At 36.1% G+C, this 24456-nt stretch overlaps 1 protein-coding gene across 11 annotated transcripts in view; it reads right to left on the bottom strand.

The window, feature by feature from the left end:
• The window catches only part of LOC145671293 (uncharacterized), a 71420-nt gene that overhangs the window by 34562 nt on the left and 12402 nt on the right, over positions 1-24456 (bottom strand). For all 11 annotated transcript variants that reach the window (XM_081740251.1, XM_081740257.1, XM_081740254.1 and 8 more), the window contains 2 exons: positions 12152-12734; positions 5875-5939 (listed from right to left, as the gene is read on the bottom strand). In XM_081740251.1, coding sequence (XP_081596377.1) covers positions 5875-5939; positions 12152-12690 — 604 coding nt within the window. In that variant the 5' untranslated portion in view covers positions 12691-12734. The remainder of the gene's footprint in view (positions 1-5874; positions 5940-12151; positions 12735-24456) is intronic.

Raw genomic sequence — 24456 nt, 5'->3', positions numbered from 1 at the left:
ATAAGGTACTGCATCACACTAGTTAACATCAACATGCATAAGGTTACTTTATGTGGAGAACAGATTGCTGAATTAAGATTTGTTCAATTTTTATTTTATAAATAAATATGCATATTCGGATGTATGTTTGTTCTAAAACTTTAGCAATATGTTTAATCGGCCAACGAGAGTCTCACAATGACGAAGTTCTTTGTTTGATCCCCAATGTAGGCATGAGCCTTGAAGGCCAGTTACACCCATCATAAATAATATAAACTAAGAATCAAACACTTACTACGACATCTGTCTTCAGTTATACTATAACATAATGCTTGTCTACATTGGTAATTTTCAGCTGTTTCGTGGAATTCGTCGACTGGTAAATCAGGAGAATCCTCCATCCCAACAGATAAGGCCAAGAAATTAAATTTGTTGCAGTCCACTATCAGCCACATTATTTGTCACCATCTTTGTCTGAGGTGCTTACATAAGGGCTCGGTTAACAACTTCCTCCTGCTTCATGCTGCTGAACCCAGCACAAACTGCCGCAAACTGTACGGAAGACCTTTGGTGTGGATGAAATAAAAAGGAGTTAATGCGGTTACCACATTGGATAAAGCCAACTTTTAAGTCGTGGACGCGTAAAATAACATTAGGTCAATTACGTACCGTGACATCTCTGCTAAGAAGTCTACCAAGTTTTTCTGCCAGTGCAGAGGAAGTTGCCCGCAAGAAATCGTGATTGACGTCGTATACGATTACGAAAGGAGTCAGACGTAAGTAAGGTGGACAAAAATGTGAAGAATGTGAAGGTCAATGCTGCCTCCTTCCAGCAATCTATTATGATTCCAATTTATCGGAATAACATCCCTTGATTGTACGGAATCAACAAGAACCAGGTGTGGATCAGCATGGATAAAGTGTCCGCACATACCTTCCTGTCTTTATCATAAAATAAAACAGAAAACGTAAATCCGTATTGTTTCCTTTCGTAACATTCCTGTCAAAACCCCTGACGCTAGCTCAATGGATTTCTGTGAGTTTTGACTGTTACTGTCAGGAAAGCACGAAATCAGGGTACGAGTTCCCACCAGCCCAGAGATAAGATCTTTCTGCAGTGTTCCTACTGATTTGGAGAAATCTATTTCCCTGACTTTCCCTGAGCCTTGGCAAGAAATTCTCTTGACTTTCACGACAGGTGTCGGATGAGATTGACATATAAATAAGGAATAAATAACGGTGAATATTCATATATGAGAACATATATTCTACAGAGACAAACAGTAATCAAATGCTCATATGTACATTCCACTTACCTTCCATAAAAACCTGAACACCGTCCATTATAATGGTTGGCTAAGCTGAAACTGGTATACCATTAATGTTAGAAAACATATATTTTATATGATTTCCCTGACTTTTCCTGATTTTCAGTCTTCTTCCCTGAACTTCCCTGACCTGCACTATTTTCCCTAATTTCCCTCACCAGTAGGAACCCTGTTCTGTATTATTACATCGTTGCTATATTTCTAATAGTACTAGAGTACAACATCGCCCTCACTGGCTTACGAAAAAAAAAAAAAAAGAAAGAAAGAAAGAGAAAACCTATAGCGCGGTTTGAGATGAAAATCCAATGCCTGTGCTCCAACGTAGGATTTTGTAGTGGAAATTGCGGTGTCAAACATAATGCATAATGCTGGTGGTCCGCTAGAACATAAGAGGTAGTTGCGGCACGGCTTTTCATGAGACAAGTACTTTGATCAATCTTCTGTATTATATACCCAGCTGTTGGTACACAAATTCGTCTTGTGAGTTATCCCATCTTCTGAGTTAATGACAGTATATTTGATGGAACGCCAGTTAAAATATTTGCATCATCAAATTTACCGTTTTTAACTTCTACACTAAACACAGTCATGGGAATACTATTCACTTTATCTAAAACCAACTATTAATATACATGGCGGTTCGACTTCGAACTTGGCTTTGGACTTCATCAACGGTACCTAATTATGTAATAATAATTGTCTTAGTGCCTTACCAAATGTGCTTTTTAACAAAATATTGAAATAATTTATATGTGACGATAAAAATTACATTATTTTCTTATGCTCTTAGTATATAGAACAGTTTTCCGGCTATTATTCCTGAACGACGCAGTCAGCCCTTCAAATCTCGACGTAAGAACCTGACCGTAACGACCTCTAACTCTGCAAAATCGGTGAGGATTGCTCCGAAACTCTTGGAGAAATATTATGGACAGAAAAGTACACATGAACAATAAGCAGCTTCTTTCGTTCAGCTCAAGAACTTACTAACATGCAAAATGTCGTCCACGTTCCGCCGCACGCCGGTCACGTCATATTAGCGCTCCCGTAAATGAAAATCCTTCATTAGATGAGTGACGTCGACAATTGGAGCCGACAAGCAAATATGTAAAAGTGCACCGAATTAAAAGTTGCTGCGACCACTCCTATTTTAAGCTTCGAATCAGCCACAACATATGACCCATAATTTAGGTTGCCATCGAGATGGCACTCGAAAAAATCGTATAATAGCATCATAAATTTTGGTTTGTACAACCTAATATCGCAGCAAAACAGAAGAGAACAATTATGCGTGATGTATTAGGATATTCCGAGTCTCTTACTTTAGAATATAATCGAAATTGACAAAGACTTATAGAAGTGAATATGTCCTGGAAACAGTTGTTATCAATGACTATGAACTTATTATTCAAATGAAATGAAATCTTTCAGTTTAACGTCCCACAATTATGCCGCCATTTACACTACGGGAGACGATGAACTTAGTATTAAATATATTTCATGAAACACGTATATTGTATTATATTTTTGACTGGAACAAATATATCAATTTAAGAATATACAGGTGAGATACAACAAAAAAAAAAAAAAAAAAAAAAAAAAAAAAAAAAAAAAAACAGCACAAGTAAATATACAATGATATAAGGTAAATATCAGTAGCAGCAGTTAGTTATCAAGCAGATTACAAGTAAATTAACTCACTATTATTTAGGTTTTAATCTATACCAGTGCCTTTCTAAACAGGTAAGTAAATAGAGGTTAGTGGGTAGATTGTAGGTACTAGTATCTCTAGAAGATTGGTAAGTATAATTCTTCGCAACAGGTAAGCCAGTAGTTAGTAAGTAGATATAAAGTTAACTGTAACGATCGTTGTGTTCTCAATTCAAATAAACGTTAGTAAATCTAATTACCAGATATCCAATTATACTAGTAATCAATAACTTATTTAGACTCTTCATATTATGTCGCATGCATAGTTAATCATCTGCTTAAATTTATTCGACTTTTAAACTATGCTAAATATAAGTGTTGACAGTCTTATAGAACGGCTATGTCCGTCTGCCTGTCGACAGGCATCAGACCAAAAACGATAAGAGTTACCAAGAAACGATTTTCTGCAATCGGTTCAACGTTCCAAGAACAGGTTCCATCTCTTCCGTTATCCTTTATTCAAACTAAAAGTGGTCACACTAACTTTTGCCGGTTTCAAAGTTTATCGCCATAGAACGAAAGTAATAACAAATATCTTTTTTTTTTTTTCAAACGACTCAGCGTCTCAAGGTAATTTTATGACTATCAGCAACTCTCTACACAAACCGGAAATAGTTTGAATTTACTATTACTTCCGGTTTGAATGCTGATTTCCATACAGCAACAACGGTAAAAGATACCAAGATGCGGTTTTCTGCATTCCGTTTTGCGTCTCAAGGGAACATACAACCACTACCTATAACAGTCTACCAAATCCAGCAGTAGTTGAAATTTACTAGTACTTTTGCTTTAAATACTTATTGTCATAGATCAAGAACGGTAAGAGATATCAAAAACCGGTTTTTCTGACACAAAGTCAACGTCCCAAGAATAAGTTCTGTTTCTACTTTTATCCATCTGTTCAAACCGAAAAGTGGTGAAAATTTACGATTTCCGGCTTCATTGATCACATAATGGATAAAACGGAAATAGTAACATGCAATTTTTGTTATGTGTTCAGTATCGTAAGAATATATATCCTCTATTACAACCGGAAGTGATAAGACATCAATTAGCACATCAGGCTTAATATTGATATCCGTAGAGCAAAAGCGGTACGAAATAACGAGTAATTACTTTTTGATATGGATTCAGTGTCCAAGAAACAGACTATCTCTGATCTTATTCCTCTATTCAAGTAGTTATAATTGTACTGCTTCAAGCTTGAGTATTGAGTTCGCATAATTTGGAAGTCTACCGTAGTTTCGCTAGATTACGTATATCTTCTTCTAGCTCCACTTCATTATATATCCGAATTTTATTTCTTCATCATTATTAACGATTACTATCTCTTATTCAACTTCATTATTCGCTACTTAGCGAATCGTAGATTATTTCATTTCTATAATTCATTTTAGGTTAGTTTATTTTCTTTATTAGCTAATTTATAGAACACACATCAGATTAGTTTCATTTACATTAGCACGTTTAAAATAGTTAGAAAGTAACTAATGTATTCATACAGATGTTAAATAAGCTTCAGATTACGATTATGACTGCAGTATATACACATTCTTACAATGACGTTTTACATTGAGATTATCAATAGATATCGTAACACACCGTCGTACCGATTATTTTTAAATAATAGGGTACGACCTCTTATGCTACCTGGTTTGGTAGAAAATTTAAACTGTGCTGTATCATGTGACTGACCCTGCCTAACATACAAACGGTCATAGTAGTCAAGATATCTTAAGTCATTATGTACAGATAATTTTGATGAAATTATACTTTATTCGAGTAATTTCAAATTACTCAAGAAATCTACCGTTTGTGCAAGAAAGACATTTCCTCGTTATACAGTATGTATTTCAAAATTCGAAATAACTGATAAAAAGTAAATAAATTCATACCTACAGGGATCTTCGATTATATTGCGCCTTTATTTTACTTATTTATTTATTTATTTATTTATTTGCCATCAACACAACAGGCATAAGCCCAATTATAGTGTTGGTGTATTACATAATACATTTACAATAGTTTTCTTAAACCTAGAGTTCATATTGCAGATGTCAATTTCTTTGTGTTTGATACATATTTTGTTGTAAGTAGAACATATTCTCCAAATTGGTGATTTCAATAATACGTTGGTCCTTGCTTTTTTGCAATAAAACAGACCAGAGTTATTAGCACGAGTTTTAAGTGTCGGGACATGAAAATTTAATGTTGATATGAGATCCGTACAATTAAATTCGTTATGTACTATTTTATGGAGAAAAATCAAATCTGTCACATTTCGCCTTTGCTCAAGTGTAGGGATACAGAAGTTGTCTATTAATGTTAGATAATTTTCATAATATGGATAGATTCCAGTTGTCTTGTACATCAAATATTTGATAAATTTAGATTGGACCTTTTCCACTTGGTGTCTGTATTGCTGTTGTGATGGGTTCCAAATCACAGCAGCATATTCCAGTTTTGATCGGACATAGGCATAATACACACTAAAGATATTCTTCCGATTTAAAAATAACAAAATAAGATTTCGGCTGCTCACTCTTTTCCTAATTCAATTTCCTTTTTATTTTCTGGAATTTAACATTTACTATTACATACTTTCAATGTTTGTGTCATTAAGTTGCTTTCATAACTTTGTTCTATTAGATCTGAATTTGCTGACAAAATGTGTAATTTCTACAAGGTGCCGGTTTCAATGAATACATAAATAATAATAATAAATAGGAAATGAGTAACACAACAGAAAATAACCTGAAATAAACAAATTAACACAAGAATCTAAAACGAGGCATTACAAGAAGGTAATACGAAAACGAATCTACTTTCTACTTTAATATTTTTCCCTATAACTTACGTTTCTTGCCATAAGTCTGTCTTCGACCCTTGCTACGTAAAGATTTTCTATTGTGGATTTTTGAGCTGAAACAAGAAAATTAATTACTCTTACAAGTACAAATAAATTTCCACGCATTTTCAGTATTTACACTTTCAATACCATCATAATTATACTTCATAAAACTTGCATTTTACATGAATTATTTCGAATAGTAAGCTCGAACTCAACAAAAGCTTGTTTCCTGAAAATTTCTTTTACTAGTGCACTCTGAACGATAGAAATAATTGTCAGTTTATTTTCAAGTTGTATTTTCTAAGGAAAAGAGGAAAGATTACCACAAACCATACATATAAGCATGAGACCTAGCTGTCACAGAGCAGTTTGGTACCACTATTCAAACTCAAATATAACTTCTTGGATCTAATTTTAGATTGCACGTAATTTATGTTAAGTTCGGCCTTACTACTCGAAACACATCATATACATTGCAAGGATCCGTACACCCATACGTACTATAAGCCACATGTTTTTCACTATAAATACATGTTCTTGCGACTTAAAAACAAATACTACCAGACGAGGGAAGAAAACTACACTTTCAGCAATAAGCGAAACAAAGAGAATTCGGGGATCTACGAAGAAATCCGACAACTCTTCCACAGGTCGTCTCTCCAAAAGAACAGCTATAAAAGAGGAAGACAGGACCAAGAAGTTATCAGTGTCAGTGCTGATTGCTCTCCCACAATCTTCGAGGCCGCCATGGGCTACGGAAATCTATCCTAATACCTTGAAGGAGACCACTATTGTCTCCGGAGGTTTATCCTAATATCTACTCCCGATGCTGCCATGGGTTATGGAGTGTAAACATGTTCCGTCTGAGGCAACTATGGGCTAAGACAAAATCCTACCCAAGGCAGCATCATGTGCCGAAAGGAATTATTCCTACCTTACACTGAGAATATTTATTTAGAGCATTTAAGGACTTAGAGAAAAGTAATAGCAATTTTGTACAAAATTTACATGATATGTTTTTATAATAAAAGGGTGAAGGGTTAAAACCCCAACTTACATTATTGATTCTACGTATAGAATATTGCAATATCATGTACAATAAAATCTAATTATTATTTAATCAATTCTTGCACCTATCAAGTTGTCTAAAAAATATTGGGCCTTTCGAGATCAAAACTGTTATTTGAAATCAACATTATAAAACCGCATATGTAATATTTTGTTCAATTATTATACGACATTTTTCCAACAACACCATAATTCCGTAGCTATAGAACTTCTCTGATTTCTGGTCAAAAAAATTGTGACAAGTAGATTCCACAGGTCTCTTTTTAAACAAACTTCACACCATTCAGGGAGTTCTGCAGAGACAAAAGTGAATGGTTGTCTGACGGTGCCAGCTTGGGCTATATGGCGCATGCAAACTCCCAGCCAAGTTCTCTCAATTTCTGACGGGTCGTTAAAGATGTATGCGGTTTGGCGTTGTCCGCATATTTACTCTTATGACACCTTTCCTGATGATCAGTTCCGGCCATTTCTTTGAAATTGCTGGGTGCAGCGTGCTAATTGTGGACAGTACAGGTCCGAGTCTATTTATTGTTCTGCTCGGTGACAGCAGCTTGTAATGCACGATGCCCTTCCAAACTCATCAATTACACGATATAACATTCCTGGCTATCACTGTGGGCTTTATTACAAACTGGGGAGGCTTCTCCTCGCTTCGATCCCTTTCTTTTATCGCATACTGTTTTCGTATGTTATCTAGCTTTTACCAGTTGTGATCAACCACTCCAGAAATGGCTCCAGTTCGTTACAATTCAGTAGAGATTCACTGATGGAAATTCGATTGAGTCAGATCATGTGGCACCCAAATGTCGACCTTGTTTTTGAGCCAGTTTCCTCCAAATGGTTTAACATGATTTGGTGATGGGTGTTTAGGCCCTTGGCGATGTCATCACTGCTCACATGCCAGAATATCATCCACTTTTGTTGTGATTGGTCGCTAACTTCGAAAAACAACCTGGACATCGACATTTTCAGAGCAAATGTGATTGAACCATCTTACGGTTGCCGCTTTTACCTATCTTGCCCATAAACAGTACATTTTTACGAGCCTGCGCAGTATTTGCGCCTTTAGCGATATAAAAATGTAGAAACGTAGCGCAGTTACGTAGAAAGTTCACTCATTCGCACAGCGCAATACCTTACGTGTGATTATAAGAATTCCAAACTTTTTTGCACATCTACTAGTTCCAACTGTCAGCTGTTAAGTGACGTTAGGCGTGGCCCGCTGCGACAAATATACCTTCAAATTTTGGGACACTAACGCCATCTCTTCCGACAAAGGTTCAATACTTTTTAGACGATCTGGTAGAAACAGAAATCAAGCACTGTATAATATGCAAAATAATGGAAACATCAGAAGTAAATGCAATTAATCTGATTAATACGGCGTGATATCACCACTAGCCTGCAGAACAGCTCTAATTTGTAATGGAACGGAGGCACTTGTCATTAGCATTCCAAAGGAAAATTGTACCATTCCTCATCCAGTGCAGCGCCCAGTGCCTTCAGAAAAAAGGAGGATATGTCCTTCCGAATTGTACGTCCCAGAACAGACTACAGTGTTTAATAATGTTGTAGTTTAGGGATTCAGCTGGTCAAGAGAGGTGCTGGAGTTCATTCCGATGTTCGTAAATCAGCGCCACAACATCTCCAGCAATGTAAATTGGCGTAGAATTTGCCGGAAACAACACCTGGATTATAAAATGCAAGTCGTCACCTAAAATGTCATACTCACTGGCAGTAATGCCTCCTGTGGGCGTAATCACAAAACTAATGGAATGTCAGGAATTTGCTGCCATGTTCTATCATAGGAAGGATACAGTTTGCAGCATAAGTTTCTTTGAGCGTCCGCCATATATGAACACGAGCTGGTGCTGAAAATAAGGTGAGAAAAGACTCATTTCACCATTATAAATCACTGGTTCATGTACTCACCACCATTTTATTTGTGCTAGAGCGTTGTTGGCGGTTATCAGCAGTTTTAAAATTGCAACCCGACCATGGATATCCGATTAAGCAACCCGTGTCTGATTAAGTTATGCAGTCACTTATGTCGCACTCGCCCTACAGTCTTTAGTTAATGATTAGTTACTTTATTCACACTTTTTTTTATGGTTTTCATGGTCCAAAATTTTTCGATTTCACGATTGAAAAGTTCATAGAAGTAACATTTACTGACCGCACAACAACAACCAAACTCACCTGGTGCAGCTTCTAAGGTATTATTATTATTATTATTATTATTATTATTATTATTATTATTATTATTATTATTATTATTTTGAAAATACTCGTGACTTGATAACGAAATTCACGGCTTATTCCAACTTTTTTCATGGTATACGAATTTCACGGTTGGGTAAGTACCCTTCGATAATAGATTTTGCTTCAAAGTACAATTATTTTCTATAAGCTGGTCACGTTTCAATGCAACTGATGTTTAATAGAAACAGGTTTCATCTTTATTATTATCAAACACACATATTAACTTAACTCCCTCAGTCGAATGTAACAGGGAAAATAAAACACCGAGATTATAGAATAGGAATAATATTAATGTTTCTAACATCATGAAAAATTCGATAGTAATCATTGTATTGTTCACATAAAAGGTTATATATTGTCGTAGATGTAAGTCACATAACTTTTATAATAATATAAGGTAACCAAAAAAGTTCTTGCCTTCCTAGAGCAGTGATACACAAACAGCAATACAGTGAACAGTACGTACCTTTAGGCTTCGAAGTAATCTCCATCAGCATCCAACACCTTTTGCCAACGTTCCTGTAGCTGCACAATACCCTGATGATAAAACTCGGCAGTTGTGGATGCAAAGAAGTCTGTAAGTGCATTCCGCAGGTCTCCCCAATTTGCGAAAGATCTCCCACAGAGGTGGTTGTCGAGGGAACAAAACAGGTGGTAATCTGTTGGCACAAGGCCCGGTGAATATGGTGCATGACATGTCATTTGTCATAATCGTGCAGGAACAACACCTCTTGTGATTCAGCAATGTCGGCTCCTTCTGCCGCAATGCACGGAGCACCATTTGCAATTGCTGAGAGTAGAAGTCAGCAGTGATGATAGAAGGAGCTCGCCGACAATTCCACCATACAGAGAGCATGACCTTTTGTGCGTGTGGAAGTGGTCTTGGGGTATGAGGAACTGCGTCATGTGGCGACAACCAATGTCAGATACGCTTGGGAGTGTCATAGAGAACCCACTTTTCGTCAGCAGTGAGCAAGCGATCACAGATGGGTGTGTTCTTGGGATGAGTGCTGTCACTCGTTGTTCCATGTTAGCTGCCGGCAATGTGTGGGGTATGCACTTGCTTAACTTTTATGACTTCCCTATTCTAGGTAGGTGAGTCTGACTGTTCCAGCGGAAACATAGAACCTTTCTACAAGTTCATCACACGTTAGACCACTGTCCTACTCGAAAGTTGCTTTCAGGGTCTCGTCATCCAACACAAATGATCGTCCACTGCAGGGTTCACCTGAAAGGCTCAAATCTCCCGAACGGAATTTCTGAAACCAATACCTGGCGGTGCATTCGTTCACGGCATTCTCTTCAAATGCCTGGCATATGCGGCAGCTGACTAGTCTACTTTAAAGTCATACAACGAATACACGCCAACAAGCTGCTTCGATACCTCCATTTCTCTTCGACACTGGACGAGCTATGACTGCTGTATGTACACAACGCGCCTGCATTACTGGAAGTCGATGGTCAACTCCCGATCGCTTGGTAGACATGTGGATCATTTCGTTGCCACTCTGTGGGCTCATTATTAATGGGACGTCAAAAACGGCAAAACCTTTTTCTGGTTACCTTGTATTAGTCTACGATTAATGATCACAAGGTACCCCGTGACTTATGAGGGGGAAGGAACGGAAATTTTCTACGTAGGTTATGGTGCTAACGAATTCTATTTTCCACAACGAACAAATAAAAGATAAATATAATCGATAGATATCATAACTAAATTACATTATACCACAACTGAAAAAGATGGCACACATAATAAAAATACTATGGATGAAGTACAATTAATTTAGGTTGCACGGTGCTCAGAAGATAATCAAGTTGGCTATGAATATGTAATATTCCTCTCAAGTTTGTGTCTTCAGTTGTCTTAGTTTATAGTTAGTACAAAATCGAGAAGAATATTACATTTTCTGGGACAGAAAAGAATAATTTATGTGGTAGACATTTTTTAACCTCCCTTGGTGTGTGGTATTACGCGTAACCCCTTGGTGTACACAGGGTTTCCACTTTTAATATCATTACTCGAAAAAAAAAAGAAAAAAAAACAGGTCTTTTCCGTTTCGGTGGGCAACGTTTTGCGTCAGCTGTACCCGTAGCAACGCCTAATGTCAGAATCTTCAACTTTAACTGGAAGTAACCTCATGCACATTATGGTAACATGTTACCCCAAAAGAGGGTACTTTATGTCCACCATAAAAACTTCTTTTTCAAATTTTGGGTTATTTTCTAGAAATTACAAGTACTGAATGACAGAAAATAAAGGACGATTGCAATGATGTGAACAGACTTTGGGGGATATGGCTGAAATTCTGTTCAATTGTAGAAGAGACTATATACATTCTGCATTCAAAAAATAAATTACCCTGCAATGGATAAAACATAGTAAAAAATCACGAAACATGAACATTAATGCCAACGGAAAATCAATGAAAAAAGGAAAGTCGTCCACATATCTCAAAAACTATAATCAGGAGATGGCCAATTGAAAGCTTATTGCAAAGACACAATGAAGAGCTTAAAAACGACATATAGCACGTAAGGTAAATATGATAGAACATTGTCAAAAGTCAAGTTGATGAGTAAAATCAATAATAATGATAAGGTATATGTATCTTCCCAGAGCGCCCCACGCGAAGGTTACATGTTTGAAATATATCACATCTGAATTTGGAATCTCCAGATTCGATTTAGCGCGCAACTTGACTTTTGACCTGATCACGTGACACAATCTGGTCCTTATGGCATATCAGATAGGCCCTTTATATCATATTTGACATAAAAGCTCAGTTATGATATGATACTACTAAAGAAACATCCACAAAAATTGTTATCCTAATAAAATTGTGTACAATTTTTAATCTACCTTGGTGTACGTAGGGTTAACATATTGTAAGCCTTTAAATCATTACCAAGAAAGAAAGAAAGAAAGAAAAAAAAATCTCTTCTCACCTACCTAGTTTCAGATATTTCGTTGGATTCTGTTTCATCATTAAGAGGATCACTTGAATCTTCTGCATTCAACAGTCTCTTACTTGAATCTTTCCCTCTAGCGCTGAATGTAGATCCTGAATGAGAATCTAAGGTGTGCTCTGAAATCTCTTCATATTCACTACTCACAATTTTACTCTCCTCTGAAATATTCTCTTTTTTAACGCATATGGTACTAACACAAGTATCAAACGTATTAGAGTCAATATTCACTTTTGTAGTCTCTTCTTTTATTCTAATTTCATCACTTAAAATAGAAGATTTTTCAGATTTAATGTTAAAATACGAGTCATCCAATATTTCAACGTTATATTCCTCTAATTTTGTGTTATCTTGCTTTATAGTATCAAATTCTGTTTTTATTTTCGCGTCACTGTAACCTATATTACTTTTATCGTCTTCAAGTTCACTTTTCACATTGCTTTCGACTTCCAACTCCTCTGGATAAGCTTCTCCTTCAGCAACTTCTGTGTTAGCTGCCACAAATTCAAACGCGGAAGCCATTTTACTTCAATTCTCAGAATCAATCACAAACAAATATTCATCGCCTGCAAAAAGTCAGAGTATATACACCATACTTCCATAGGCAGAAAGCAAGAATTAAATAATCAATTATTATTTTTCATTTAAGAGAGAAAAAAAATGAGAACGGCTTCTATTTAAGCATTAGCCATTTTCTAAACTTAAGGTATATTCTTTATAAAACAAAGTTATATTCACCAAAGCAATCCCATTAGCGATCCTAAGCTCACAATTTTCAGAATCGATTTTTCGTCTTCTCCTGCGTAGATGTTTTAAGAAGTACATGTTGCTTAAAGAAATACATTACTGATGGCTTTCCTTAAGTATACAAATAACTATATTTAATTATGAATCGTTTTGCCCGCACGTTGCCAGCACTGCGTGCTTGGCATTTTACGCATATGCATTAGTTATCGACATGCCTTACAAGTAAACAGACGCCATTTGCATGTTATAAAACACTTGGAGCGATTATGGTGGACAATGAAATAGATGCAGAAGATTACAAATCCTACCGAGTGTGAGATACGTTCAGTGACCAGGATTCTGACTGCGACGAATGTGAAAACGTCAGACATTTATCACCAGTTGCATAACCAGGTGCGTTTGTCTAACGTCGGTCCCACAAATGTTCATGATGAACAACAATCAGGACGCCCCTTAATAATCATGGACTCATTGGGAATTACAACCTTCTGTACAGTCCAGATCTCGCCCCTAGCGATTACAACTTATTCTTCCATTTTAAGGCATTCCTCGCTGGGAAGCGATTCAACAACGCCGATGAAGCCAAATAAACCCTGAAGGATTGGCTCTCTGAGCTGGCGACAGATTTCTTTGATGAGAGTCTACAAAACCTTGTCTACCACTACAAGTGTATTAACAAATATGGAAACTACGTTAAGAAGGAGATGATTAAATTAATTCCTTTGTATGTTTTCGGTTTATTTCAAAACGGACTTTTTTTTTAATTAATAAGTTTTGTATTACGGTAACTCAAGTAATCCGAATCAGATACTTTCCTTAAGCGATTTCTAAATTTCTTGAAGAATACTCACTGAAGAAAGCAAAAAATATCATCAACGAAACATCTGCATTTGGGATCCTATTTCAAGGTTTCGGTGACTACAACTTAGTTTGTTGTACGATACGCATCCTATCAATTCATGAAATACACACTTTTCACATTGATAGTGAATACAGTTTTAAAATAAGTGAGTTTATGATCGCTTTAGCTTTCTCTTCCTTAAATAATATTTATATTATTTATTACACAAAACTAAATAATGGAATATATAAAAATGAAAGTGGTTGCGTTTGTGATTTAATAACTCTTGAACCACCCGCCTGATCTTCATCAAATTTTTAACATAGATGAGGTTCGGGCCTGGGATGGCTTTTATCATTTCCCTTTGACGGTAGAACGTGGGAGAGGGGAAGGTGATATATATACTTAATAACTCTTGAAGTACCCGACTGATCTAGATCAAATTTTCAATACAGATAAGGTTAGGACTTGGGATGTTTATTATTATTTCATTTTGATGATGCAACGTATGGGAGGGGAGGGAAAGATATATATATATAAAATGATTGAAAATGACCGATATTAGTATCGAATCCACAGTTTTCGGGGACGCTGACATGAACAGTGGCACTTCCGATGCCGTTTAAATCCGAATTCAGCCCCCATTGCCCTTTATGTCCAAAACGAAACGTATTCTTCTCTGCGAGGAACGGGCAACTTGCCAGTATATAATATAATATAATATAATATGAAGAAGCTAACTGTAAGCATGCGAGTACCAGAAGACCATGTCAGACATCAGCTTTACAGCTAGCATTTACATAAAGTTGCTTTCCGTAGTTTAACGTAAAGATTAGTACCAAGATGTTCAAGCAACGACAAAGAAACCAAAAGATTGAACTATTTAATTCGCTACGTTAATTTTATCTTACTCAGAAATTTACAAGGCTGCTAAATTAACTCTTCAATTTCTTTCTTACGCAATCATCATCCTACTTATGTTGGTAATTCTTTCAGCTCTTTCTTCTCCTCTCTTTGTCGTTAAGAGATAGTAAAATAGGAGTTAACCCATTTTTCGCAAAGGACTTGATTAGGGTACGGACTGTTCCTGTTACAGGACACATGCGTGAATGTTAATCTATTAGACATCTGGTTGCCGGGTATGCAACTTGAGCTGACAGACAGCCAATCAACTTTATGGGGTATTATGCATGTAGAAGTGACTGTTAATTTAAATGTATTACAATCAGAATCAAATTCCTAGTGTTACTTTTCGTTAAGTTGAAATTTCTCTGTTTGGAAACATGTCTTTCGTGCTGTAGCCTTCTGATTATTTTTTTAAATTAAAAAATGCCTTTTTTTTTATGGCTGTTGATCAGTACCATACAGTACGACATACCCTGAAAAGAACAACTTCCACTTTTGTGTTGAATAGGATTTATAAACGATACAAAATTTTACCATACATTAAATCAGTTTCTGTTATCACATTCTCACATACTGGTCTTATGAATGGCATCATAATTCTGCATAAAGATAAATGAAAGACAAAGCTTTCAAACATATTAAAGCTTCCAAAACGTATGTGCAAGTTCCGCAACATATTACAGGTTATAAAGCATACAACTTCTGTTTACTCTGCTTAGAACTGAAATCAGTACTTTAATCAACTAAAAATGTGTTCCACTGCATCAATATCTTCCTTTGATATTGAGTGATCCCTTCCTGTTAAACTAATAGGAACTGGGTCACGAATAATCTTTAAAACATCGCGAATTGGAAGTAAGCATTGGTGGTGGTGTTGCTGTCTTGCAAGTGGAAATCTATATCCAGCAGTCCGTCCATGTGGTACCATAAAGTTTACAACGATTTCATTTAACTCACAACTGATATCTATATCCTCTGTAAACTACCAATCAGTCATTCCCATAAGCTACAAACATCCCTCTTTGTAGGCTGTGGATTTTAATATTCTTCTGTCGTTTCTGAGATCTTGGTTGGGCAAATTAAATTACTTCTTTCTTGCTCTTTAAAATTCATGCAATGTAAGTTTCTTCATCACTATGAGTCCAGACATATGATTTTTGAATTCTTTTCGCAGAGATAATTTGGTTGGGACATTCTTCTACTTTCTGCTGGCGGAATTCTTCAACTTCCTCTTTGGGCAACAGGATGAGGGCTGTTAATGTGTATGACTTCATCACCCTTGTAAAATCCTCGGCATTCTGAATTGCAGCACTACTTGGGCTGGAAAGATTATGTTTTGTAGCGTGGAACTTCGGCAGGCCCCTTCCCATGACAACAGCACTGTATACCCACTTCATTGGCATAAGCGACTTCGTAAATTCGTACACTTGGTAACGATTTTTGAAGTGGTTACAGGCACCATCAGAAATAATGATGATCTTTTCTGCCTACGATTGCTGCTACTGAAGAATTTTCAACATCGTATGTACTGGGTCATGTCTTCTGTCATCACTTATAACTACAAAACTTATGGTCTTGTTCCAAAGCAAGTTACTCCTGTAGAAATTGAGATTTGGACCTTACTCCAGTGATACGCTTCTACTTCTTGTGGCAAGCGTAGGCCAGTTCTCAGCAAAATCACAGTGAAGCAATAATTCTAGTTGCTTACCCTACATGTCCCTTCACTTCTACAACGTGTTCTTGTTGCAATTTCTTCATATGTTAGTGTGTTACTACTTTCACGTCCATTTTCTATGTTCATCAAGGTATCAATGGCAACAGTTTTCTTAATGAATTTATTTTCCTCTCAAGTTGCATATGTTAGAAGAGTCTTTTGTTATGTTTTCCAGACCAAATGCTTGTAATGCGAGTTCTCCCTTTTCAGTGCAGTAACCACATTCCCGAAACAAACAGCTTTCACATTGTACCTCACAGACTACTAAAGACTTTACACGTTCGACGAAGGTGTCATATGTCACGCCTTCAAGTTGCCATACAAACTTCAAAACTGAGACAAAATACCATAAACCGTTTGGGTGGGGGACAGACTCCGCCAAAACTTTGATCGTGAAATATCAAAAGTGCTAATAACAGTATGTCAGAAGTGCTTAAAGGACGTGAAGAATTGGAATGACACATTGTGTAGGGACAATACGCAAAAAATAAACGAATACGTTTTTTTTTTTTTCAATTTTCTGCGGAAAAAACGGTTTTAGGGGGCAAAAGCCCTCACCCAAAATTTTGAAATTTGAGTCCAAAAGGCAGGAAGAAGTGCACGAAATTGAATGAAATTGTGCACAGATATTGTGGACGTAAAATGAGGTAATTGGGTTTCATTCCCCGCAAGAACCTGAAATCTTGCAGTTTCTGTGTTGTATTCTAAGGCATACTCTAGAGCATTTAGATGGCGCAACAGTGGGTCCTCGAAAATTCTCGGGGACTATAGGAAAAAGTTGAACCAATTGTTAAGATTTACCAATCGTTAATTTTCAAGCGATTGAAGGAAGTTTCCCGGCCATGGAAGAAAATGACGTCCGAAACCTTAGCACAGACCAAAGATACATAGAATAGGATGGAGCAAAATGGGGGATTGATTATCAAAAGTTGTGTATTGACTAGTATAATATTCGTGACTTTTTCATAATTTTTGTACTTTATCTTCATTTCCCGCAAGGACCTTAAAATTGTGCAATTTTTTATGAAAATTTGAATTTTTTGAAAATATTTTTTTTTTCAAGTTCCCCAACAAAATCGAACTAGGTGACAAAAGTTGCCTAATACTCGATTCATTACACCATTCATGATTTCTAAAATAATTTGCACCTTCATTCCCCACAATGGCCTGAAATTTTGCAGTTTTTATGGTAAATTTCGAAATTTCGAAATTTTACTTAAAATATTAAAAAAAATAAATAAAATCCGCAAAATCACTTCACACTAGCTTAAAAAAAAAAAGTTGTGTTCACTACCATAACACCCTGGTTTTACAATAATTTTCATGCTTTATCTTATTACCTGCAGGGGCCTTAACATTTGGAATTTATACGGTAAAATTCAAAATTCATTGAAGACACTGACAATTTCCAAGAACTGTCAAATAATATCTTACTAGGTATTAAGTCTTGTGCGTGACTAGTATGATTTTTAGTAATATTTTTCCTTCATCTTCGCTACTTCCAACAAGCTTTAAAATGCAGTTTCATAGTATTATCTAAAAATACATTGAGCATAATTTTAAGATACATTAAGTAAATATAACAATTTTGCTTCGAAATTATTTTTGATATGCATCTCTTTGCTGGTTCCCAGAACTCACCAGGAGGAGGTGGCTGCATGCAGAGTTCCGCCCATTCTCTCATTCCATTCACTCTACCTTTGGAAATTATCTCTTTAACTCGTTGGTTTGTATTCAATTTTGTTTCGTTGGTTTGTATTCAGATTTTGTTTCGTTGCTTTGTATTCAGATTTTGTTTTCGTTGGTTTGTATTCAGATTTTGTTTTCGTTGGTTTGTATTCAGATTTTGTTTCGAATGTGAGAATGATTGACCTATCCAAATGTCTTGCTCTGATAAATTCATCTCGAGCAAAAGACACCACACACTTCAGACAAAGCTTTGGTAACAGTTTTAACGCACCTCTCGACTGTTTGGGTGACATGGCAAGTAGAAAACATGTGGAAGGACAGATGAATCTTCTGTTAGACATTTCTGTAGATCCTCCTCCGACAAATGGCTTGTCAGGGGTGGATCGGTTACTTCGCGTTCCTGTCAATTGATTAGGTCAATGTAATCCTGATTACTAAAGCGTATTGCTGGAATACTGAACATGCGTACAGAAGGTGTCTGGTTTGAGCTTTTTTGCCTTGCGTCAAGAATTCTACGCATAGTTAGTTCTCGAATATGCTTTCGATCGTCGGTGCACATAGATACCAGTAAATTTCCCGGATACGCGAAGAAACCATTGCGTTGAATTGTCCTCTCTTTAATGAGCTTCAGTTCATTGTTTAAGTACCGTGAAAAGGCTATATACGATACAAGCTCACGGGAGCATCCTTGATAGTAGGGTTACATAACCACATCGGAGCATCTACTTTCATGATGAATATAACCAGCTTCTTCAAGTTCGAAGATGGGTCAGTAGAGCTTAGAGCTTATATACATTAAAAACACTCTGTTGGCAGTAGTGATTCATCTTGCATGGAATAATTTTCCAGGACTTCTTGATGCAAGATTCGGTGACACTCTCAAGCAGAGATTGCTATGCAAATACTCCAATATATATCTTTGATCTGTGCTAACGTTTCTAACGTCTTTTTCTTCCATGGCTGGGAAACTTCCTTCAATCGCTTAAAAATTAACGATTGGTAAATCCTCACAATTGGTTAAACTTTTTACTATAGTCCCCGAGAATTTTGAGGACCCACTGTTGCGCCATCTAAATGCTCTAGAGTATGCCTCAGAATATACCATAAAAACTGCAAAATTTCAGGCCCTTGCGGGGAGTGAAGATGCAAGTTATTTTAAAAATCATGAATGGTGTAGTCAATCTAGTCATTATGCATCTTTTGTCACCTAGTTCGATTTCATTGGACAACCTGAAAAATATATCCATATATATTTTCAAAAACTTCAAATTTTCATAAAAATTGCAAACATTTAATTCTCTCGCAGGGAATGAAAATGGAGTACAAAATTATGAAAAAATTCACGAATGTTATACTAGTGAACACACAACTTTTGACATCTAGTGCTATTTACTTGGACAACTTCGATTTTTTTCGCTCCACCCTATTCCACAGGATACCTACCTTCAATTAAATAACAGGTCATCCGAAAACCCTTAAGTTTGTAGTATCGAAGTGGATCTTTGCACTTCCCACTATAGAAATCTGCTCTTGGATTATGTTTTTAATGAATGCCAATGTTAAGAGTTAAAAAATTAAAAAAAAAAATAAAATAAAAAAAGACTAATGAAATGATTGAAAAAGTATATTCTACTATCCCAGCAACAAGTCATTACTCCTATTTGCAAATAAAACAATTCTGAACTTTCCCACAATCAACTTGCCTAACTGAACACCAAAAAAGCTTCTTTTCCAGTGGAATTTTGTATTATATTAGTAATTAGAGTTGTTACTTTGTGAATTTCAAAATTGAAAGTTAACTCTGGATTCTCTTCCATACCATATTCTTATATACAAACTCAGTTCTAGATTCAATATACATGGTGAATTACTTAGTCTTCTAGAAACCTATCTCAGTAATAGGACACAACGAGTTTCAGTTTCAGGTTACTTTTCTGATTTTATTCCCGTAACTTCTGGAGTTCCTCAAGGCAGTGTTCTGGGTCCACTTCTATTTCTATTGTACAGAGACGATCTGCCTTCTTTGTTTACAAACAGCTCTATCAATATTCTTCTATTCGCTGATGATTGCAAATTCTACAGACAAGTTCAATCAGAGTACGATGCTCCTGCTCTTCAGCATGATGCTTCAGGTCTTCTCAACTGTTGTAACTCTTGGAAACTTAACATCGAAAAATGTGCTTCTCTTATGATTTCTCTGAAAAAGGAACCTATAAACAACATCTACAAAATTTGTCATAAGAACATAAATCCTGTCACCTCTTTCAGAGATCTTGGTGTTATCATTGACAGTAAGCTTACTTTTGCGGATCATATAAGCACAATATCTTGTACTGCAATGAGAAAACCTGGATTCCTTTATCACTTCACTGACATAAAAAATCCTAATTCCTTACGCTTGTACTATAAGCCATATGTTGCTCCCACTATTAAGTACTGTTCTCGTATCTGATCTATGGCTTGCTGTATTCAATATATATATATGTAATTCATTTCTTTTTAGCCACTGTATCCACCCTACCGAGTACCTCACCTTCGAACACTTCCAAATAACGACGTTTTAAAATCCCTCAATATCAAACCTCCCCCAGTGAGAAACAAAATTTCTGACCTAATATTTTTGCATAAAATTGTAAATGGCCATATATCATGTGAAGAGTTATTAAAGGAGCAGTTCGACTTAGAAATGCATTTTTTTACAATTTATTTCCATTTGTAGAGTTGAAAATTCTAAAAGGAATGGTGTTTGTTTGATCGCGATACGTTCAGTCGTTAGCGAGTAATAGAGGAAGAAAGATTTTGTGATGACGTCATAGGTGGGTAAGAAGCGAGAGCAGGCTTACATACTACACAGTGCCAAGCATTTCGTTTGTGAGAGATGCGGTGGCACGTTCTAAGTGCGGTTTCCTTTTCCAGAACTGATTGCAAAGACTTACAAATATCATCTGCATGTAGAAAATGATATATGATGGTGGGCTGTACAAACGTTTTTATAATATTATAAAACGTATCCTATAAAGCATGAGTTCAGCGTTTCAAAAAAAAAAAAAAAAAAAAAAAAAAAATCGAAACCAATATGTAAATAGATAATAAAATTGCTGCAACACCTAAGTACCTTTTCTTTAATCATTCTTCCGATTCCCAAACATAAGTACGTTCATTTTCACGTTTTGTTGCAATTTTTAACGCTGACCCTATAATTTTGTGCTTCAAGGTATGTACAGGAAAGCAACATATGAGACAAAAATGAAATAACATCTGTAAAGTTTGCCAGAATACGAAAAACACTTCACCGGTTAAATTTCTTTTATTCTCATAGCTGTCCGCGGAACAACTCTCATCACCCGTTTCATCATCATTGTCACATGATACAGAGAAACTAAACGATGGATTAATGTCTTGAGGAACAGTCATCGTCACTGATTCCTTCTACAAGCCGGTATATTTCACTCCCTAATCCACATTATATAGCTTATTTCTAAAGCAGTATCTTCAGAATCATGAATGACATCGTCTCTATCACCCTCTAATGCCTCGCCTTGACTACAACCATCAATTGCGTCTTGTACGATATTTGTACGTTGGTAACTGAACATAGATCGGTGCTCGTTCAATGGCTCGGATTTTAAACCTTTCAATAATATACTTGGAACAGCATTCTTTCTCAGTTTGTGTGTAAATAATTCTCCTGGTATTAGCCAGAAGTGGATCTACACAGTAAAAACTCAGGGGGGGGGGGGAGTCAGAACCCAGACTATGATATGTATATCATGTTTACTAAAAACTTTCAAAAATATCTAGATAATAGCTTAAATCAATTTTGTAACTCAAAAACTGGGGGTCTAGGCCCCCGGCCCCAGCCTAGATCCGCCACTGGCATTGACTTTTCTTTCAGTAAACTTGACTTCTCGAAGGCAGGCCTTCAAGATGTTTGGAACACGAGTGATTTTATTTGGTACATTTTTTCCCATTGATTTTCTTGGGCCATAATTTATATCGATCTGGTGATTTCTCACGACTTAGAAACGTAAGAAAAGATACTTTACGTCCTCAGCTTCAATTGCACAAGAATTACAACCGAAAACACAGCAGGTGTTAGGCATTTCTACTTCACTTCACAGACACAGAACGCGCTGTACTAACACGTGTTTTCTACTTCTCACTAGTGTTTCTTTCAGAAAAAAATCTGGAGGGGGGGGGACTTAGTATTTGGAGAGGCACATTATTTTTACACAGTACTATTATATTTATTGCATTATAGACGTATTATTTTGGTCTCCTCCGGGGAAATCTCTCAGAGCTCCGGGAGACAGTGCCACCCTAAAAACATGTCTGGAAGAAACACTGTTTCGCACAACAAACGTAATTACTGCTCTCTCTCTACTCTTTTTTATACTAATGCTATAGGAAAAACAACTAACAAAAATTCCCTCATGAATTCAACACAGAACAAGACTGCTAACAAATCCAAAACACAATCTATTAAATCCAATGCACTATTAAAGGTTTATCAGCTGCGTACAAGGGAATGGTTGCTGACTCACATTGAGTTCCCACCCATGACGTCACCATTTATGATTCATCAAAAACAAATGCCTGTAGAAGCTGAACTAGACGGCCTATCAAGATATAAAAAAATACGGGTCTCTTATTTTTTGTTTCTCTTTCTATTGCACCAAACTTGTTTTTAACTCGAACTGCTCCTTTAAGTCAGATCAATTTTCGCGTATCCACTAGAACAACATGGTCTACTGATCTCTTTTACACTCGAGCTGCGAGGGTTAATATTGTTCCAAAGGTCCCTTCTAAACCGAATTGTTAATACGTATAATCAGTTACCACAAACTGTAGATGTTTCTTCTAATGAGTATACTTTCAGATTCTCTATAAATAAGCTATCTTTGTAATGTTTCTGTTGTGCTGTACCATCTTGAGCTTAAATTGTTATTCAATTGTTACGTTATAAAATGTTAAAATGTTTCAGTGTAAAATGATTTAGTGCTGTATTTGGAACCTATTATAAATAAATAAATGTTTTTTCTTGATCAAATCACTAGCGCCACCTATTTTGCTTTATTTCAGTAGTCTGTGCTGTAAAACGAAAAGCCATCTATTACTCCACAAATCAATTCAAATTTTGACAATAATAATAATAATAATAATAATAATAATAATAATAATAATAATAATAATAATAATAATAATAGAAATTTTATTTTTGTGATGCGGAAAAGTTATGTAAAATTTCTATATGCATAGTTAAAGAAACAGCGTTTCGTATTTGTGATATGATCCACACTGCCTTCATCGAGATTAAATACCCAGTGACATTTAAGAAATTAAATATATGATATTTAAGAATGGATTCCTGTGCAAGGATCCACTGTGATAAAAGTATTTCATCCCCACTGGAAAGTGGACTTGGACTTAAACGGTATCGATACTGTCATTATTTTATCTTAGCTACCGTGAAAAACATAAATTTGACATTAACATTGGTCACTCTCGATTATTAACACATGTCACCCCTTTCCATTCTTTAGAGATGCTAATAGGTGCTCAACTTGTACTACCTCTCTGTCTCTCTCTCTGTAAATGGCATCAAGAGTATCACTATTCATCTCAACGACATTAATATCTGTCTTTTTTTATTATTTTTACATATCATTCCTTCCCCCTAGGCGGAATCCTATGGGTATCTTACCCTCACAGTATTTTTTCCCCAAACTGTACGTCGTATGTGTACCAAATCGGGTGGAAACTGCTTCCGACGTTTCAGAGTAATGATGAAACATACATACATACATACATACATACATACATACATACATACATACATACATTTATAAATATCTAGATTAAGTACGCTATCATGATTTCCTGTTAATATAGCACTGCCTAGGTCAATTGCACTTGCACTTATATTATGTATAAAGCAATAATTATGTTTCGTCAAATCTTAATTCCTAATATTTTGAAACCTAGAACCACGTAATGCTGGCATGTTTACATTATAAACCAATTTGTTAAACACATTGAAACTTCATTTGTATTTTGAACGATGTCGCTTCAATGTTTTTGTAATACTTCTTGTACTACAGTTTTCCTGGCCAAACTGTTCGAATTGATTTTTGACACTGAAGTTTCTGGCCCTACATCATATCATAGGTATTCTGCCCTTATTGGCAGGCCATGTGCCGCAGCTGAGAAGCTTCCATGCTCCACGGTTTTCCGCTAATCTCTTCGTCTTCAGGTGTGAGCTTTCTGTTTATATATCGTCCATTAATTGTAGCCTTCTTCGCCCTCTCCTTCCCGCCACCATACCCTCTAGGACGTCCCTCATGATACAATTTCTTTTTAGGCAATGTCCCAACCAGTTTCTCTTCCCCTT

This window comes from Thermobia domestica, chromosome 15, assembly GCF_964235325.1.
Source record: "Thermobia domestica chromosome 15, izTheDome1.hap1.1, whole genome shotgun sequence".
Classification (NCBI taxonomy): Eukaryota; Metazoa; Arthropoda; class Insecta; order Zygentoma; family Lepismatidae; genus Thermobia; species Thermobia domestica.
Note: the sequence above shows the minus strand (reverse complement) of the source record. Positions and strands in the feature narration are given on the sequence as shown.